This window comes from Lepisosteus oculatus, chromosome 1 (assembly GCF_040954835.1).
Source record: "Lepisosteus oculatus isolate fLepOcu1 chromosome 1, fLepOcu1.hap2, whole genome shotgun sequence".
Lineage (NCBI taxonomy): Eukaryota > Metazoa > Chordata > Actinopteri > Semionotiformes > Lepisosteidae > Lepisosteus > Lepisosteus oculatus.
The window spans coordinates 74,849,027-74,869,247 of NC_090696.1; the positions used below are offsets into that span (position 1 = coordinate 74,849,027).

At 37.8% G+C, this 20,221-nt stretch overlaps 1 protein-coding gene across 23 annotated transcripts in view; it reads left to right on the forward strand.

Moving 5' to 3' along the window:
* Positions 1-20,221, forward strand: part of LOC102698543 (teneurin-3) — a 285,608-nt gene that overhangs the window by 121,103 nt on the left and 144,284 nt on the right. For 2 of the 23 annotated variants that reach the window (XM_069192944.1, XM_015345631.2), the window contains exon 1: positions 7,443-7,575. The exons of 19 other annotated variants lie outside the window; for them this stretch is intronic. In XM_069192944.1, the coding sequence (XP_069049045.1) occupies positions 7,476-7,575 (100 nt within the window). In that variant the 5' untranslated portion in view covers positions 7,443-7,475. Of the gene's footprint in view, positions 1-7,442; positions 7,821-8,150; positions 8,194-20,221 lie in introns of those variants that run through there. 2 more of the 23 variants (XM_069192950.1, XM_069192949.1) reach the window with 2 other exon arrangements.

A 20,221-nucleotide genomic window follows, 5' to 3' on the forward strand; every position in this document is an offset into this window, starting at 1 on the left:
GAGGTTAATTTTGAGATCACTCAATGGAAAGTTTCTCCTGCGTGCTACAGGTCTTTAGGAAGAAAAATCTTTCCATGACTCGGATGCTGCAAATCTCCAAGAGACGCCGATGACTGAAATGGTACCCTGAGGTCTTGTGTTCAACCTCATAATGCAGGAGTGACAACAACTGAACGCACACGGGCGAGTCAGCAGAGCACTGCTCCGAGGGCAACAAGCATCAGAAGTCTCTATTGGCCATTCCAAGTCAACTGGCCTGACCTGTGACGCAGCTGCTACAGGTGTAGGAGATTCGAGGTTTGCCTGAAAGGAAACCTTCTTAAATCTGAAGGCCTGAAACTAAGAATGCAGACGTATGTATGTCTTAGGGTAAACTGCATATAACCTCATTCCAAATTACTAAGAACACTGTAAAAGATACCATAGGAGGATACATTAAGTGCAAACGTGGAATGTTTTAATACTTCTGAGCATAAACATTTTTTTTTACTAGTTTTGTTATATAATATATAAACTTTTAATGAGGCTGCTCTGTTTCTGTCTTTGGAGTTTGATGGGCTTTTTTATCTTCAATGATTTAAATTTGAAACAGTTTTTGTACCAGTGAAAGGCTATTCTTGTTACAGTGCAGGTAAGGAAAATTATAATCCTTAATTCCAAATCACTTACCAAATTATCAATAGATTGCAATTTGCAGATTAACTCAGTTTGCACCATTAGCTGCTGAAATATCAACTGTGGCGTAAAAACAATAATTGTAACTGTAGTTGGATAAACGACTCGTTTTTCATATTTATTTTTTCTAAAGTATCGCAGTTCAGCACTAGGAAGTAGGACAAGATTTCATTTTTTCTTAGTTCCTGTTACGCCGCAGTGTTGACTGAACATTCAGCAAAGGCTGCATCATGCTTTTCTCTTTCGTTTTTTTTTGTCAGAGGAGGTCTGCTGGGAAGGCACGCCTTTCCAGAAATAAACATGAACCTTGGCTTTTATCTTTGTATAACGCTGCTACCCCTGCTTGAATAATACATTTTCACGGATGGATTTGAGTTCCTGCTGCACGTAGTTCTCACAGTGCTGATTGTCTTTTTCTGTGATTGGCCATGCCTCAGGGTAATGTAGAAAATGTGAAATCACCTGCTCCATTTAACTGCGCTGTAATAACAGGCTGGGCACCCCACTGTTAGACCTTTGTCGGCCCGCTACCATAAAACAGAAGGACCTCTGATTAACTTCAATTGGGACTCTCTCCCTGCCATCTTTTTTATGATGATTATTGTTATTTAGACCATTTGAAAGTTAAATTAGCATCTCTGCGTGCTGGAAATTTGTTTGACGGGATGACAATTATCTTGGATTTGCATGACGAGCAGCGGAGCAGAAGGGACTTTTAGCCGAGCCCCATGTCTGCGATTTATTTTCTCCCCTTCTCTCCCCTCTGCTCTCACACTAGACACTTGTGGTGAATGTGGGCTCGCAAGTCAGAATCTAAATAAACCCCCGGCTTCAGCGTCCCCAGGACAGGACTCACACCAGGGAGTCTGGAGGACATAGGCAGCTGAAATCCTAAGGGCTGCAAATCTGTCTGCAGCTCAAAGAAGCCATAGTGTGCAGAGCAGCTGGAGGGAAGACCCGTGTGTGATTTCAAAACGAATCAAAAGGAAGCATAAACTCCAAGGAGAAACTTTGTGTTGATTGCCAGTTGCATTGTGCCAAATGTAACACATCTAAAAGTAGTCATTTAATACATAGGAAAATGTAAGAGTCCATGTTGTGCCCCTTTTTACCTATAGATCAACCTAAATTGCAAACAAAACAGCGCTTCATTGAAAATGCTAATGTCTGGCTTAAATATTCATCTTTTGTTCAACACCATAACCTCGCTACTGTAAACTATTGCTCTGCTCTGACTAGTTCAAGTGAAAATGAGGAGTATCACAGTAGGTGGTCCTTCCACCGAGGGGTATGAAGAAACTAGTTTCAACAGGAAAAAAGATCAACATTGCCAGACAGCTATAGAAACGTACGCATTTTGTTTGAGATCTATTCCCCAGGCAGCCTGCTGCAAGCTCATTGCATTTTCTCTGGTCTCAATTATAATCTTTTATACTGAAGCTCAGAATCGCATATTCTTATGTCTGGTATATCTGTGAAAACAGAATATCATTACTGTATTATCGTGTCATTCATACACATAGTAAAAATCCTTATATTCATTTGTTGGGAAGAATGAAAACATACAGAGTATTGTATACTGAATATAAAGTTGTTAACAGATTCCCAGGTCTTAAAAAAGAAAAAATATGCTGAGTATTTTACTTTTTGCTTATCCATGCTCTTTTTGACTAGATCAGCAGATGGAAGCGTTTCTGATGAAGCAAAGTCTGAGTATTATTCAAAATACTTCAGGACATTCCTGCCTCACAGCTCCCACTGAACCTTTCTAAAAGCCACATATCGACAAGTTCAGCCACCAGATCAGGAGCTGACCGTACAGCTCGTTTTACAGATGTTTGTAGCGTCCAGCCTTGCTAGATTTCACACTAATGGAGTGATTGAACAAAAGGTATTCCGATACAAATTAACACCAGCCACAGATTTGTATTGCTTGACGCTAATGTTTTCAAACCAGATCATTCAAATTAGCAGTGAGTGGTGGGAGGGAAAAAAAAAGACATTCTAGGTAAAACGGTGTGCGCACGTTTTTCTTTTCGAGTTGAATTAAGCAAGCTTAGTGGTGATCTCTTTGTTCGAGGTTTGAATCCTGCTAGCGAATGCGTGCAGCCTTAGAAAGACCTCAGTGAAAATGTAGCAGTACCAATCAGACTGGTGACCTCACCGACCCACTTCTTCTTTCTTGCAGGCCGGCTTCTGTTTCCTTTTCGGACAGCAAAGCAGACGCTGGCAGATTCGTTTTCGCTTCCACCTAAAGCCAAATAATCTTTAGGAAGAGCCATCTCATTATTTATTTAGTGTTTTCCTTTTTTAGTCGTAATCACTGAAGTCATTTTCTTACTATAGTCATTTGCATTGACTGCTAATTTGCTTTTGAAAAGCAGCCACTAATAATTAACCTATGTAAATCTTTTTAGCAAACTACATGACTTTGAATAAGCAAGGTTTTCAGCTTCAGACATATCTCCTTGTCAATGTGACGTTTCATCTATTTTTTTTAATACTTCTTGCTTTTTCAATTGTAGGCTTCAAGAAGAATGACTCATGAACCGATATATTTCATTTTTATCATTCTATGAATATTTAGAAATACGGTATAAATTTAGCCCCATTTTGTTAATGTGACAAATTTCTAAATGTTCTTGTTAAATCAATGCCCCATTTTGTCTTATTGACTGCCTTTTGAATAATGTAATGGTGCATGTCCGGATTTTAAGATAGGATATTGGATTTTCTCTTTCCAAGAAAAATCAGTTGGATATTTATTTGGTCGTATGACTGGTCAGTCATAAAAGTTTTTCTTTTTCAATTTATAGTTACTGATTCCTTCCTTGAAGTTACTCTCTAACTGATCTCAAAAGGTTTCATAGAAGCAAATTAAAAATCAAGATTAATCGTGATATATTAATATAGAAAACATTATATATCAATATTATATATTGATATATTATTTATGTAATTATATAAATTATGTATTCTGCAAATGAAGGTCACGGGTCAAATAAAAATGTCAATAGGGGCCTACAGTAGATTAGATAATTATCTTATTATTATGTTTTATGAGTGTGTTATTCCTATTAATAAGAATTAATTAAATTTCTGTGGCATTTTCCAGTGCAAAAGATGCCAGACACTTAACCAAATAGGCGGGATCCCACTTCACCAGCTATTGTTTTATAGGAGCACCCACCTGGGTGGTACGCCGAACATTAAGAGCCAGCAGCCCTGCTACACGGCAGATCAGGTGGAAAATTAGTTCACTGTTTGGATTAAGGGGGAATTGTAGAGAGGCCTGGGTGGAGTTTAGTCAGGACAGGATCTTTAATGGCCAGATTGTCAGGACCTTGGTTTAACACTGGGCTGTCCAGTCCTGGTCCTGAATGGCCACTGTCTCTGCAGACTTTCTCGTTGTTCGTGAGCTGCAGTACAAGTTCATTGTTAGCTGAATGGGGACAATTTTAACAGCTGCTCCCAGCTGCTCAGTTGCTGCTGCTTTAAACAGCCCCCCCCCCCCACCAGGACCAGGACCAGGACTCTGGACACACCTACTTTCACGTCTCATCTGAAGGAAGGCACCTCCTGTGGGGGCAGTCGTTTGTGAACGTCAGTCAAGAACAAACAGTGCCACCTGCTGGTCCCCAGCAGCACTTTATTTGCCTTTTTAGATCTGGCAGAATAGGGCTGCGAGTTGGCTATGCCTCTTTCTGCTCCCTTTGACTGAGTTGTGGACAGGCTTTCATTTTTGATTCTTCCCACAGTATATCTGATGAATTTTTCTCTGTCTGAAAAGCTTAAAAGAGGCTGTAGGGGTGGAGCCTGTTATACCACCCTCACCTCTTTGGCTGGGCTGTCTCTGTGTCTTCTTGTTTCTGGAAAAATCTGTCGCTCAGTTTGACTTAGAATTGGCTGCAGTGATGTCAGCTTGGAACTCTGCTATTGAAGAAGCCGAATCCTGTAGTTTTGGTTTTAGTGTGCTTCATTGTGTCCGTTTGTGTATGGCGTTTTTCTTGCTCTGCATGTGTAACATGTTTTTCAGAAGAATACGCAGCTATTTATTCCTTGCTTCATCTCCTCTGAGGTTGGGTATAAATTGGAAATCAAAGCAATAGTACGTAAGAAAGGGGCCTAGACTAGACAGGTATGTTATAGTCCACTCCAAGCTAATATGGAAATGGGAAAATAATTTAGTGAGATAGTTTTTCGTTATTTTGTAATACACAGCAAAAAATATAGCAGCTTCATAGCCAGGACAGACATCCCTGTTACACCCCTCAGAGTGTGAGTATTAGTGATGCCAAGCGCTGCAGTGAAAGCCTTTAAAATTCAGTACAAAACCAATTCCCTCCACACTCCACCCATGTCCCAGTACCTCTCATGCCTAATACTTGTAATATTATACTAGGCTGTTCCCTTGTCGAGCATTTATACTGTATCATCACTAAAAATGACTATAGCAACAACAATAATAGGAATTAAAATAACAGCAGTCTCACATATTAACAGTGTTGGTCTGTTTTTGTTTCTGTCATACAGTGTTGTATTGCATATACAGTATAAGCAGGAAAACACTGATAATGTCTAGTATGGTCATGTTGTTATTGTGTGGATGCTTCTGGTTATAATTGGATGTCCAGCATTTCTCAGAAATAAGCAATGAGTGGGGAATACACTGCAGTTGTGTCCAGATATTGGTTTCACGAAAACGTTGTTCAGGGTGGCAGTGATGCCTTTGCCTAACGAATTACAGAACTTTGTCTGGAGTCCGGAATATGAGAAAAACAGAGAATGCAGTTTAAAGTTCAGATTTTTTTTTAACACAAACAAGAAAAGTACTTCCTTCTTTACACTGGAATGGTGTGGTTTCACCACAGTACCACATATATTTTAAATTGAATCCATTCGCATGAGTTTAGGTATATTCTTCTGGTTCAATTGACTAAAACATCAACATGTTAATAATGAAACTGTTCTGCTCGAGTCTCTAAAAGCTTAGTATATGAACCAAGAGTAGTGACACTTATCTACCTTTTTACATACATGTAAAATTATGTGGAAAGGAGATAAGGCAATTATTATGATGAGTGATGTGTACTGTACTCATGTATGTGTAACACCAAAAAGCTGTAGTGTTATACAGTAAGCAGTTATGATAACTATAAATCAAAATAAATGTTAATAAATACATTTGTGGATGGAGCGTTTAATTTATCTCAATTGCTTCCTTTCCTATAGTACAGCTTTTTTTTTTCTCACGGAGTGCAAGGCAGGCTGTTCCTTCAATAAAACAGGTTGTGCTGCAAGTCTGTGTTTTCTGCCACCATAATAGGCTTCCTTATCTTACATGAAGCCCTCTTCCATCTTTGCAGAAGATAATTATTGGAAGACAGTGCACAATTATGAGTGGTGTTGTTTTCTTAATCTGTTACAGATGCCTCATCGGATAAGGTATTACCTTAATGGCACGTTTCCTGTTTTGTCTATGACTGCCTCTATAAATCCCACAAGGTTTCTTGGCAAATTCTGTTTTTAGGTATTGACAGGGGAAAGGATCTGTGCCAGCAGTTTTACTGTAAACATTCAGGTCCATGCAGAATAATAACAGTCTATCTTTAAGGGCTTTTCTGTGTAAAATATTGGTCTAGATAATACTTTGTTCCGGATTGTGTGCTTAAGGAAATGTGGCAAGCATTTACAAAGAAGCATTTATAGTTTTGTAAGAATAATGGATCTGTGCAAAGTATTTTCCTTAGCAACAGTACACAAAGATGATAAAAATCTCCAAGTGAGGAGCTCATGAATATTCCATTACTGCCACTGGGTTTTTAAAATATCTTGAATTCTATGTAATGTTAAACCTTCTTATATATTTAGAGCTACAGTCCAGTGTTCATATCTAAAATCTCTTTTCTGTTTATTGCCATGTTTGAAGGTTATACAAATTTGATCATAGAACCTGATGAAAAGGTCCAACTTTTTTAATCTTTATATCTCATCTAGGTTTTCTCAGTGAGACAGTGAGTTATTAATTCCAGGATACTTAGTTCGAAGGGTTGATAAATCACCAAAGCCCGAGTTATTTATACAGGACTGTTTAAATGTATATATATTTTATAGGAACAAAAAAACCCACAGCAATATCCAGATTTTGTATCAGTACCAGCTGACTTTATTTTTTTAGGAAGCTTCCTTATTATAAAAAAAATATTTCAATTTAAACTAATTTTAAACTAAACAGTACTAAGTATTTTTTCTTGTATACAGGGGCCTACAGAGTACAAATGATGTTATACAATTGCTGACTTATTTCAGGTGCGTGATGACATATTTGCCAATTGGTCAAAACAATTGCAAAGCATTTCTCAAACGTGCATTTCTCAGAAAATACCTGTCTGTTGTTTCTTTGCCTACTCTGTACTTTCATACAAGTGTGTTTTAGTTGCATCACTTTGTGCTGCATATCTGGTTAAATAAAAAGGTACAAGGGGTTTAATTAGGCATGACTTTATGTTCTTCTGGCTCACAATTGCGTAAAGCACTGTGGAACTCTAGAATTAACTGGTCTCTAGGTAAGCTATTGTTAGGATTTAGCAGCAGCTGCGTTTTTTTTAGAGTGAGCCAAAGAGTGTGGGGAGATGTTTTGAAGAACAAACACAAGATTCCAAATGGTTAAGGAAGGCTGGGCCCAACCCCCATCCCCACCCCCCTGCCCTCCCCTGCTGGGTGTAAACAGACAGAGCTCAGCCTATCATGTGTGATTGCTGCTCTGTGCTGCGAGAGGGCCAGACTCCGAAACATGATACATGATAGAGTGGTTAAACTTGCCAGCATCGGGGTCCGCTGTTTCGCATAGCGAGAGAAAGAGAGAGCGAGAGAGAAAGCAGAGTAGGTGCCAGCAGAAAGGTGGGTGACCAGCGTGATGCCCATTTGACCTTGCAGTCCAGCCAGGATAAACTAACTCTTTGGCAGTGCATGAAGTCGTTGATGTCGCTGTTAAGAAGTGCATGCCTTTTCTGCGGTGTGGCTCTGTGTTTGGAATGGGAGGAGGAGGCACTCTGAGCATTTTAAACCAGCAGAGAAGCTACATTAACATCTGAAGAGGTGGTCTCGTTTAACCCCTTGGGGACCATCCAAAGGATTTGCCTAAGGTAAAAGCTGCACTCTTTCTCATTTGGATCACTTTGTTTTTTTAAACAAAGCTATTCACTGTGCTCATTTAATTCTTAAGGCTGCCATCCCACATGTACTTTTCCAAATTTAAGAATGTGTATATTCTAGATGTATCATGTGCTGCAAAATGCAGTAAGAATTTGTGTCTACCCACATGCACATTGTGTTAATTTAACAATTGCAAGTGTGCAGGTTACAATGGAAAAAGTGTCTGGGGGAAAAAAAACCTCAAATGTAAATGCTGATAAAACAAAATGGGGAAAATGCATTTATTTCCTTTTTTTCTGATCTTGTTTTATGAATTTAAGAGGGGTGGATAACACAAGAATTTTCCATCTGCAGTATCAGAAGGTAAGGCTTTGCTAAACCCTATGATGTATCTTTTCAAAGGCCTTAATGGCATAACAGTTCCTCTGGCCCTTGTCTTAAGGAAACAATCTGCATTCTAGATAAAGTGAGCAGTGAGTTAATTAAGAAGTTGCATTAAAAAGACAAGATTAATGTGCTTTCAAATAGTGGGAAAGATATATTTGCAGTCTTAACAAGAAACAGTATTTTATTATATACCCATTTTTGGTGTGTGTCTGGAAATCCTAGACAGCGGCTTTATATTTCAAATGCCTTTTATTTTAAAGTAGGTGATTCTTAAGAGCCATTTCTTCCTGACTGGAAATACTTAGTGTTAGTAATTGGAAGCAGATTGAAGCTTGGAATTCTCTAGTGTCAGGTTACCTTTTGCAAATAAACCTTTATTTCTTCAATTTGGTCAAATTCAGTTTACTTTTTTTGTAGTCTGCTGAAGGCTGAGAATTTTCAACTAAATTAATATCGTAAAGTCCTTGTATGAAAGCCTAGATGTGCAGTACAAATCTGAATGGCACATGAGAAAAGAGCATTTCTTAGTAAAATGGATTCCTGATTTTCTAGTTGCATTTGCTTAACATATATATATATTTTATATTTTTGCTACAGTTTTACAAAATTAAGTGTTTTCTACTGTATCTGAAATTTAAAAACGTTGCTTTTATTGGTATGCGAGTTTAATATAAAAATCTCTTTAACTTAAATCTTAACTGCAGTTATATTGATATTGCCTGTCTAACCAAATTTAACATGCTATTTTATATAGACTGCAGGTAAGTGCAATACAGTTGGGACAAATATTTTGGTCACACTTAGATGGAAGTCTATGGGAGAAAGACAAAGAATGCATGCAGTGACAATGTTAATTTCTAAACTTTCAATCTCTGTTACATTTCACATGTAGCAGTCTATTAAAGGTATAAATTAGGTATACAAAATAAAATGTATTTAATTTACCTTGTGCAGCAGGAGTTGCTGAGGGTTTCACCCCGTGCCACTTATGCTGCCAGTTGATTTATGATGGCTCCTCTTCCCACGAATCTACATGCTAAATTGATTTTGGAGGAATAATATTTTGAAAATAAAACTATATAACATAAGAAACAGTGCATAGGATTCAGCTGTTCATTTTCTGTCTAAAAATGGCATGAAATTGCCTAGCAACCAAGTCTTCTAGTTTGTAATGTTCTATAGATGAATCTGCGCGGTGATTGTTCTGATGTAATTGGTTACTGGATATGTAGCTATTACCTTAAAATATAATTTGCGATCATCTTTGATAAGATGGAGATGGTGTGAGTGGTTTAGAAATTGAAAAATGGACTGGAAATGCCTTTTATGGATTTAAATGCTGTGTTTTTAATAAGAGATCTTATTTCCTTATTTTATTACATAGGACATTTTGAAAGAACAGTGGAGGTACATTACAATGAAAGCATCAATGTGCATAGCTTCATTGTCTCATAATATTGTTTAAGTCCATTGTCAGAAAGAGGTTGGATCACAACTTAAACCCAGAAACAAGGCTGCGTAATGTGAAAAGGATACAGTTGTTCGTTTTTGTTACAATCGGTAGCATTTGAAAATAGTTACAGAATGATTTAGTTGGGACACGTGGCACCATTGGAAGTAGTTCCAAATTGTAGTATTCAAGAAGTCTTGCATGCTGAGAAATACGTGAACACCTCATCCTTTCGGTGAGTTTCGGTGACTCAGGACCGATGTGTACAACATGTCCTGTTCGTTTTCGTATTTGTACAGTGTTGCAGAGATCTGCCTCCTCCTTTTTATAGACATTTTTTTAAGTCTTGGACTTTAAAACCAGCTGTAGAGAAAGACATTTTTAGCTTCTTCACAAAGAAAGATGAAACTAGCAGATGACTATAGTCCAGATCAGTTGGTTATGCGTAAATCTGAAATTGTGTGTTGCGACAGCAGGATCTTCTCTCCCATCATGCACTTCTTTCATTTCCCCTCGTCTACATTTGGGTCTTGTAGAAAACGGTTGTGTCTCACTCTCCACAGATGGATGTTAATGTGTCTTTTGGACAAGTGTAAACAGGCTTCAGTCTTGTTTGTTGAAAGTACTCTTGATTCAGACTAAATTTTAATATAAATATTTATCAGTTTATAATGTGCCAATTTCATTGCTTCATTTAAAGTTTATATTCTTTACCAGAGATCTAAATTAGATTACTGTTCAATTGAAAGGCTGCATCCAGTGTTTAGCAAAGAATGTTGTTAATTAGCAGTTTTGAATCTTCTTTTTGATTCTTTGGCAATGGGACAAAATCCTAGAGCTACCTTATGTTCGATTTTCTTTACTACAAATGTGTTTTTTTTTCCTGTAATGTATTCAGTGTGTTCAAGGCCTTATGTGTGCTATGGACATGTTTGAGGTTTTGTCAGATACAGACAGGATATCAAGGTATTCATTTCTTCTGCAATTAGCAATGAAAGTTTAAAAAACTTCTGTCCAGAAAATGTCTAGACTGATTTGCAAAATTGTCAGTTTTGATTTTCAGCAGATACTTTGAGAATTAAATAATATGTCCCCATGGAGCACCTTTGGCATATGAAAAATACTATATTGATAAGAATACTATCTTGTATTGTTAATGATACTGTTTATAGAACACAGGGTCCCTTAGAAAGATATTATATAGAAATCTTTCTTTTCATAATGACTGTCTAGTATGTTCTATATAGAGGTTTCTAAACAAATTATATCACATTTAAACATTACTCTAATTTCTAGGTTCTCTTACATTTTAATGTTAATCTTCTTCTGACATTGCTTCAATACAGAGTATTTAGTAATATTGCCAACTGTTAATTTTAAAACCAGGCAATTTAGTTATTGTTCAGTTTTAATTTATGCAGGTCTAGAAAAGTAATGTTTTTCTTGCGTGACACTGTCAGATGTGTAGACTAGCTCATTGTCTAAAGCTTGTTTGTACCCATCCAATCAAACCCTCTTAAAGTGACTTGGGTCAAGAGAATTACTGCTTTTAAAAGGGGAGATGTTTTCAAACATCCCCGTTTTTCTCAGTGAGAAAGCACAGAGAAGGCCACTGACAGAGATTAGGCAATGTGCAAGTCTAAATTGCTGTTCTTACCTGACAGAAAAATTATGTAGCCCTATTCCTCTCAAGCATTATTTAATAAGTAATTCTTCTCCTTTAAGATCTGTAATGAGTAAATGCAGTATTAAAACAAACATTTATGATGACAGATGTACGAACACTGCCTGAGAATATTGTTGCCAGTCTCAGAACTGCTATACACAAAGCTCATGGAATTTCAAATAAATGGATGTTTTAGTAAAAATATCATTATTTTTATTATAATACCTTGTGATAGACATATATCAACCAAATTGATTCTGTTGCTTCTACTCCCATTAAGATAAATTCTTCTGTTCTCACTCTCCTTCCTTCTCTCCTTCCTGCTACTTCCATAACATGTGCTTTGGGATTCAAGCAATCAGAAGCCATCCCTTTTGTTTTCTGATTTAATACATAGTCTAGATATGGAATAGAGAAACAGCAGCAGCACATTTTTATGAATATTGATGTTTTAAAGGTGAGGCAAAAAGCTTTAGCCTTTCAGGGCAGTATGCAGCAAAGGAGTGTTTTTTCTGTGCGCAGTGCATTCTTTTTCTTAATGGTGTTGGGAATTTCTTCACTAGTGGTGCATTTTTTTCTTTAAGATAAACTACACAGGTTGTGTTACAGTCTCAGAGACAATGACAGAGTAATCTCCTTAGTGCAGCACTCCCTGTTAAGCCAAAGAATAATAGCCATCTACCACGTGGCACCCAAAGCAAGCAGAACTTATGTATCAAAAATAAATAATAAGTATCTATTTTATTTGGGGTCATCCAGTTACAAACCCCGTGCATTTGGAGATGGCAGGGTCTTTGTGCACTGATGTACTGTAAGTGCTAGGTGGTTGCCTTCATACCTGAGACACACAGCAGCTGCAATATCTGTACTAAGCCTGTGATTTATAGCAGAATCCACAAGGTGTGCTCTAGTGCATTAGACCACAAAATGCAACTCTAGATTCGTTATTTGCAAATGACAGAATATAATGTGTAATTCATTGGAAAATAATAGATTCTTATCATTTGGCATGTAATACTGTTTGCTAGGTTTTTCTTCGGCATATATTCATTAATTAGTATGAAAGATCATACATTTTATTTAAAAATGGAGAGGTAGGTCTCCTTGCAAAACTACACAATCTCTCTTTCTGGTAGGGATTTTTTATGACTATATTCCATTGTTTCTCTACAACGGGAATGAAGACAAGCTTTCAGACAGATTTGTTTTTTAGTTGAAATCCGTATAGGGGGAAACGCCATGATACTAATCAGCCAAATAAACACGAGTGAAACTGAAACCTTGTAAATCTCCAAATCTGGAAAACAGAGTTAAACATTTTTACCTTTTTTAAAGGGAAAAACAAAACAGAGTAACTGGATATTTTCTTTATTTGATCAGATGGTAGAGTAATAAAATTAGCAATCACTTGGCACTCGCTGTGCTGTTTAGTTTCACGTACCTGGCAGAAGCTCAAGGGGCTAAAAAATATACCCTTGCATCATTTTTTTTCTAAGTCTAGTACATGTTTCACAACCAACGTCTAAGTGCCCAGTGGCATCTTTAAATTATTCAGAGTGTTAAGGGCAGTCTTATTATAATCTGATGAGAAATCATCATAAAGAATGATTTCAATGTTAAAAAGTGCAGTTAGTTCTGTGTGTGATTTGTTAATAGGTGCTCAGCTAGTGGTATAAAGGCCAAGATAGCCAAGAGTTTACAGTGAGGGAAAACTTGGTTATAATAATATGTGACTGAGGGCCTGAGTGCTATAGCACCAAAGACCCGGGAATGTGATAGTTCAGAGACTTTATGTCAAGTGCATGTTAAACCTGCATCCTGTTAAAATGACCCGGAGACAAGCACCTTTTTTGACTTGTTTTGAATTAGCTGAAGTGGATATTGAGCATGTCAAAAGCTCCAAAGAGCATTTTACAATGATCATTGAAACAAGACCTAATTTTTCCACTCCACTCAGCAATTAAAGGATCAGGCTTCAGATTTGCAAATCTTAATTTGATAAGATATCGTGCTCTTGTTTCATTACCAGCTTCAGCAAAAACAATACCTGACAAGCATTTTAACAGACATCCTCAACAATTAAATGGGTATTGCTAATGTAAAAGGAAATGAAGATACCCCTTTGTATTGGTTTCACAGAGGTTTGCTATTCTGGGATCTGAATATTTTAATTTGCATCTTTGCATCGTGTTACTGGAAAGTACATTCCTACTCAGCTTTGAATGCTGGAAATTTCAGTTTTAAGTATTGGATTTGTACATCAGAAGAAAATGGATACGGTAATGGTTGGATTTTAGCCTATGGATTGAAACAGTTAGAAGGTGTTACGGTTTATTTTAATGTGTTGTGGTTGGTAGAATCCATTTGTTTTCCACTTTTTCATATTTAAATATAGAGCTGCACACAGTACCAGGTCGTACTGTTTCTATTTTGTTGCATTGCGATTTGAAGTGCATCAGTGATGCTCAGGCACTAAAATGTTTAAACATGCTCTTTTGAGCTGGGAATAGTTTGGTCAGCATGGAATGTCTGCAGGAACAGTCATTATCATCCTTCCCAAAGAACCACCAGCAGGACTGTGACCTTGTTGGAGGTGGAAAAAGCCATTTGGCTATTTTATGACAGCTCCTCTCTAGATCTTTATCACACAAAATGTCAGGGATTACTGATTGCATTCCCCTTGGAGTTCATTTATTTTCAGTTCCCTTTCTCCTAATTGTAATTAACCAGCAGGGAATGCCCCTTCAAATTGTCCTGCTTGTGAATGTGTTTTTTTTTTAATGAAAGGGAAAAACAACATATTGCATTCCTTAGAATTACGTTAAAGGGTTATGCTGCCTTATATTGGATATGTATTATTTTGCTGACTGATAGCTGAAGTAGAAGGAGTATCTGAAAACTGTCCTGTAAAAATACTTAGAGAGGAATCTTGTATTGTTTCCTCCCCAAAAAGTCAACAAAAGGTCAAAATAGGCAGCATGCTTTGATTAAAAAAGGACTACAGAACGGCAGAGAAGTGGATGTGACCATATGAAAACCAGACACCGCTGCATAGTTGGCGAGAGTTATTTTAATTAGAAACAAGTTTACTGTGAATTGTTTTAAGAGCACACAATAAGACTTCAGTATATAGTATCTGCTTAATGCATTAGTGGATTGTTAAATGTCTGTACTTTTTAAAAATATATATAAAAATCAAGAGATTAGATTTACATAATGGTGCCTCATTAACGTAATAGGCAAAAAAAAAATATTGGAAGATCTAAGTGCAAAGCTGCAAGAGCTACACCCCAGTGTGTAGCAACCCAGTTTTCCTGCTCAGTATCTGTCAGACGTTACTCATTACTTTCTCTTGTACTGGCGGCAGTTTTACTGTGTTCTTTTTAATTATAATTAATGGGTGCCAGGCTAAGGAATTGCATCTGGAAAAAGGGGGATCTTGATCCTCCAACAACAGGCTACTTAGCCAAATATTTCTGGTCAAATGTGTCTGGCTCAGAGTTTCTCAGGGTTATCGTGAAGGAATTCCTGGAACAGTTCAAGAGTCGTTTTCATGTATTTTGAGTTTTTTTGTGTGTGTTTCTTATTAGCTTTTAACATGCAACCCGGAAAAGAGGCCCCAGACGATGAAGGTGGTAAAGTTTTGTTTTTATGAGCTTGTTGGCTGCTCTTTAGAAGAATATTGCACAGTTTAATTGTGTATTTTTTCACTAATATAGGGGGAAGCTGCAGGTTATTTACAGCGACAGAATCTTCTTCTGGACCTCCAAGTAGTGATGAGCAGTTTTACCTTTTATTATCTTACACAGTGATACAGGATAGAAATATGTCTCTTAGTTATAAATAAACTGATAATATATCATGTTCAAAGCAGCCTGCAGTCTAAATATGACAAAAATTGCTTTACTGTTCCCAATAGCACTGCAGTTGGCTTCCGGATTTGAAAGCTTTCTCTGTCTGAAACAGTTAACGCACGAACACAGCATAAAATACGCATGTAGAGGGTTTGCGTTGTTGGTGTCTAATCAGCAGTGATCTCAGAATGCAGGATTAAAACAGAAAACTTTCATTTTCAGGTTATTACAATGCAGGGAATCCGGCAAGCATTCCTCATTTCAGTGCAGTCCCAGGGTCCCAGTCTACCAAGGGCTGTGTTACACAATGATGCTGCTGCACACATACTGAGTAATTTGAACTGGCTTATCTTTATAGTGCTTCATTTGTCCTTCTCCAAGGTAAGGAATCCTTTGAATGGTTAGTTAAACAGGGAGAGTAAATAAAACCTGGTTTTGTCTAAAGAAGGGAATTAAAGGTACATAGGGAAAAAAAAGACAGGCAGGCCAGAAAATTAAGAAAAAATTTTTTTTCAGTCTTTCAAATGTTTTATATGACAGCGCTGCAGCGTGGAGCGATATTTAGGGTTCTGGACTTGTAACTGCCAGGCTGTGGGTTCAGTCCCTGGGTGAGAAACAGTTCCTTGAACAAGGCACTTTATCCAGAATGGCTCCAGTAAAATTCTCGACAGTATGAATGGGTGCAGAGTTACTTTGGATAAGAGTATCAGCCATATAAAATAGTAATAATGTTATTATGCTAGCAGGTTTTCCCACCTGTTGTATTTGTTAATAAGCATTAATTACATTTTAATTATAAGCATTAATTACTTGTTCAGCAAGGCAGGGAACCCCAAGATCACACTTTGATTGGGGGCTCAAAGACCAGACAGTAGCTGGAACAATTGAAGTTGGCAGGGGCCGTAAGACCCCCCCTTCCCGTGCTTGTTTGAGGGGGGCTGCCTGTTCCGATTGGTAGTGTGGTAGGAGGTAAATGAAAGGTGTGCTTGAGGCACTCATCCCTTTAAGACCCGCACAACCTTAATGGGCGTCATATACACACAGCCAGGATAACGCGGTTATTTCGGCTCTCAAATTAGTCTGTCGCCGTTGGATAGGTTTAGATAATTTCAGTTTAATTTAGTGAGTTATAAATTGAAATTTCATTAAAATTGGCTTAAGATGAATAAAGTTGATGCCAGTGTCTTTCATAAGCAAGATGTAAATTATACCAAGTTGCACCCTTTAGTTATTATTTTATGGTTATGGGCATGGTGCATCGTAAACTTTAGCACATTCCACATGACAGATATAAACGGCAGAAACATATGCTTCTTACATATTACATTTGGAAGTCGTTAGCTCTTTGTGCGGTGCAGGGAATGTGTTGCGTTGGAAATAAACTGTAAGCCTTCCCTCAAGACTTTTACAAAAATAAATCTTTCCATTAAATCGTTTTGTGGAATGCGAGGATCAACAATTTATTTAAGTACTCGTCCCTGTTGTCATCGTAAAGGACAAGTAGTATTTCTTTATTGTGCTGTGGAGGCGCCAGTGAATTGGGTGGAATCGGTAGAACGCCGTAAGAGCTGATTAGCCGTAGTGCATCTGCATAGTGAATCTTCTCAAGTTATTCTTTGCTAAGCTAGCAGAGGGATTTTCTAATATTGGTTTTCTGCATATTAAAGTGAGGTAAAGGAATTCATTTATTTTTATTAAATTGGGATTTGAATGTTTGAAGAAAGCACTTAGGGAACCATTTATTTTGAATTGCGTTCAACGTTTGGTCTTAGCTGAGTGAAAGCGTTATTATTTGAATATATTTTAAATGTGTAAATAAACTCAGGCGTGCCTTGCTCACATGATCTTTATTTAATTTTGTATCAAATACTAATGCCTTTGAGTTACAGTAGAGGTTTGACTGTTCTTTTGCCACATCGCAAATAACGAATAATTTCCATTTTTAATCATCGTTTTAATCAACAATTAACCCATTTGTTTATTTTTCATCTCTACGGCTTTCTCCAAGCAGAACCAAATTTGCTTTTCCTTCTTCTTCATGCATCTTTTAAGAAAACCATTGCTGGAAATGTTACATGTATCCTTCAGCTGAAACATATGTGTTGTAATTAGTGTATTCAGAATGTAATTCCAGCAGTTCTTGAACTTCAACAAATAACGCGTTCGGACATTATGCAGCCACCAAAGTGTAACTTCCGTGAAGCCACACTCATCAATAAAACGAACGTCTGAATGAATTTTGCAAGCCAGACAAAAACAAACCCTGCATGTGCTTCAGGAACTGAATACCCCATTTATTCCAATAATGTGCCAACACAAGAGTTTTTCAAGGAGGGAGCTTGTTTTAAATTATGTATATGAAAAGCTAAGAGGCAGAAGGATTTTGTGATCTTAACACTTAAATTCTGAGCAGGCTGTTGTTCCAGGGCTGCATTCGTTATGATATAAAGTAGTGTGGATAAATTGCTCTGCATTGATTTTATACTGCACCTGATATACAAGAAAATGCATCTTGCTGGAGCTTCGCTTATATGGAGCCGCAGATTGAGTAGACCTGACAGTAGAAGATTTTTATGCTTTAGGGTGGTTATTTCTCATTAGCTTTTTAGGTATGTTTGGTTCTGATAGCACAGTACAAGAGGTCATAAAATCATTCTCGCGCCCTCTTAGTATTGGCTAGTGCGAATAGTTATATTGCAGCAGTTTACTGGACTATTCTGTTAACTTGCTGTGCTGTAGGAAGATTGTGCTAGCAGCAGTGTATTAATTATTTATACCGTCATGGTAGAAAAGTGGGTAGATGTCAACCTCAGTCTAGGACAGTTAGCTTTCAATACATGTTGCAAAGGGGAGAAGTTGAGAATTGATCAACTGAGCTGAATATAGTTGCTAATAACGGATAAGCCCAGCACAGATGCGGATAACAGATTCATCTGCGAGGGGATTTTAAACATTTGAAAGGAGAAATTGGACTGAAGCTTGTAGCAGAGCAGTTTAAAACCAGAAATCGGAAGCCTTTCTTCGGTGGTGCTCTGCAGCAGAGAAAACAGGACACGTTGGAGTAGTCTTAATCTCGTGTTCCAGCTTTCAAGTTCTCTGCAGCATTTGCGGGAATATAAAACAACAGGCATGGGAGCTGTTTCTCAAAGCTTTCTTTTGCTGCTACGGTCTTCAAAGAACTGGACCGGTGTGGGAGCTGTCTGAAATCACGATGAATGTGTGCTCAACTGATCCTCCACAACAAAAGCATGATTCCAGTGCCTCAGACTTCTACTGCCAAATTCTCAGGTAATGACAGGAGAGAAGTGATTTTGTGTGTCCTGTGTATGAGGTAGGAATGTCTGCATTTAGAGTAAAAAAAGAGAAGGGGGAAAATGTTGAGAAGATGCTTTACCAAAACAATGCGGCTTTGCTTGTTTAATGTTTAGCTAGGCTCTTCTACAGCAGCTCCACAGTGCAATATTGTTTTATCTGCTTCAGAGGCGATGAGGTATTCCAGGGACTATTCGTTCATGTTAGTGTGTGTGAGAGAGAGTTTTATTCCTGGAAACAGACGAGTCAAATACACACGCTGTTTATTACAATATCTTTCGAGAAAGCCAGAAATTTTACGATTTCTGTACGGCAATGCTTGTGACCAGTGGATCAGGTTAGACTTAATCCCACAATTACTGTAATAGAGAGCTGAACCATTAATACCACTCCTTATTAAATGAGTGGAGGGGTGGTTGTCAGAAACTGCTGACAATTTTTTTGCCTTTTAGCTGTAGGTACTGTAGAGTACCTTGAAAAACCTAAACAACATTGAGTTTTTTATTTACCAAGAGCTCATATTAAGTAAATTTTGTTGTAGCATAGCTCTTCTACACGAAAGGCTGAACTCATATCATGCTCATCTTGATATAAAACATTTCTAAAACATCTTTTTTAATCCTTTTGGGATATACCAGGACTGCTTTTGGGATGGGTCATTGTAAAGAGTACAGTTTTGAAACTAAAGCATTTTCATTTCTGAAATTGATTCAGGATCGCATTTGTTATGAAGGGATCTTAACCAGCGTTGGTTATGAAAAACGTTTCTTCATCGTCCATCTTCCTCCAGTCTGACTCTGATTCTTTTTGAGTCAGTGGGCCGCAGTGTAAGTGACCACTGTCTACAAACCACTGGCTTTCAGTCATTAACACTTCAACATAGAAATACCAGAAGTAAATGGAATATTAATGGGTTCTGTGTGGAAGCAGTTCTTGCAAGCCGGGTGTTAATTCCTAAATAACTCAAACGGTATGACGCATGGGATTAAAGCTTTATGATTTTACACGAGCCATGAGTGTTATACGTGGCCTTTTCCGGCAGGTTCTTTGACAGAAGCCCTTTTGCCTGGTGTAGGTTTAAAACCACTTCAACACAAAATAGCTGGATAGTTGCACATACCAACACTCTGGCGTGGTGACCTTTGGCCCGAAAGGTGGCCGGTTCGTATCCCAGCTTCATCGACCCATTGGTCTAGTGGAGTCCTTCTGAGCACGACGGACGGCAGCCAATTACTGTGGCACTGCTGAGCCGGGGCTCACTGTGGCCCCGGAGGACCTGCAAGCGGACAGCAGCTGTACACTCTGGCTCGAAGGCTTCAGTCTCAGACTCTCTGAGCTGCCGACTGTAGGCCATACTTAACCCTGCTAACCAGCTTTCATTATCAAGGAGGAAAGTAATGGAAGGACACAGCAACTCTGTGCAGCTTTTGCAAGGCCTCCAAAAGGCTGTAAACTTTCTAAAAAAAAAAGGTGCAAGGCAGTATTGTGCTTTAATAAGAATTTTCAAGTCTGCATACAGTATGTGTATGTAATCAGTATACTGTATGTGTGTGAAGGTTTGTTTGACTTGTATGTTATAAACACAATATTCCGGCAGTTTATGCACATATAGAAACAATAGTGACCAAGACATTCAGAGGGACTGATTCACGTATTTGTACGTTATTCAAATTTGTGCTTCTAAGGTAGGGAAAAAAGTACTTGGGTGAAACCAATTTATTT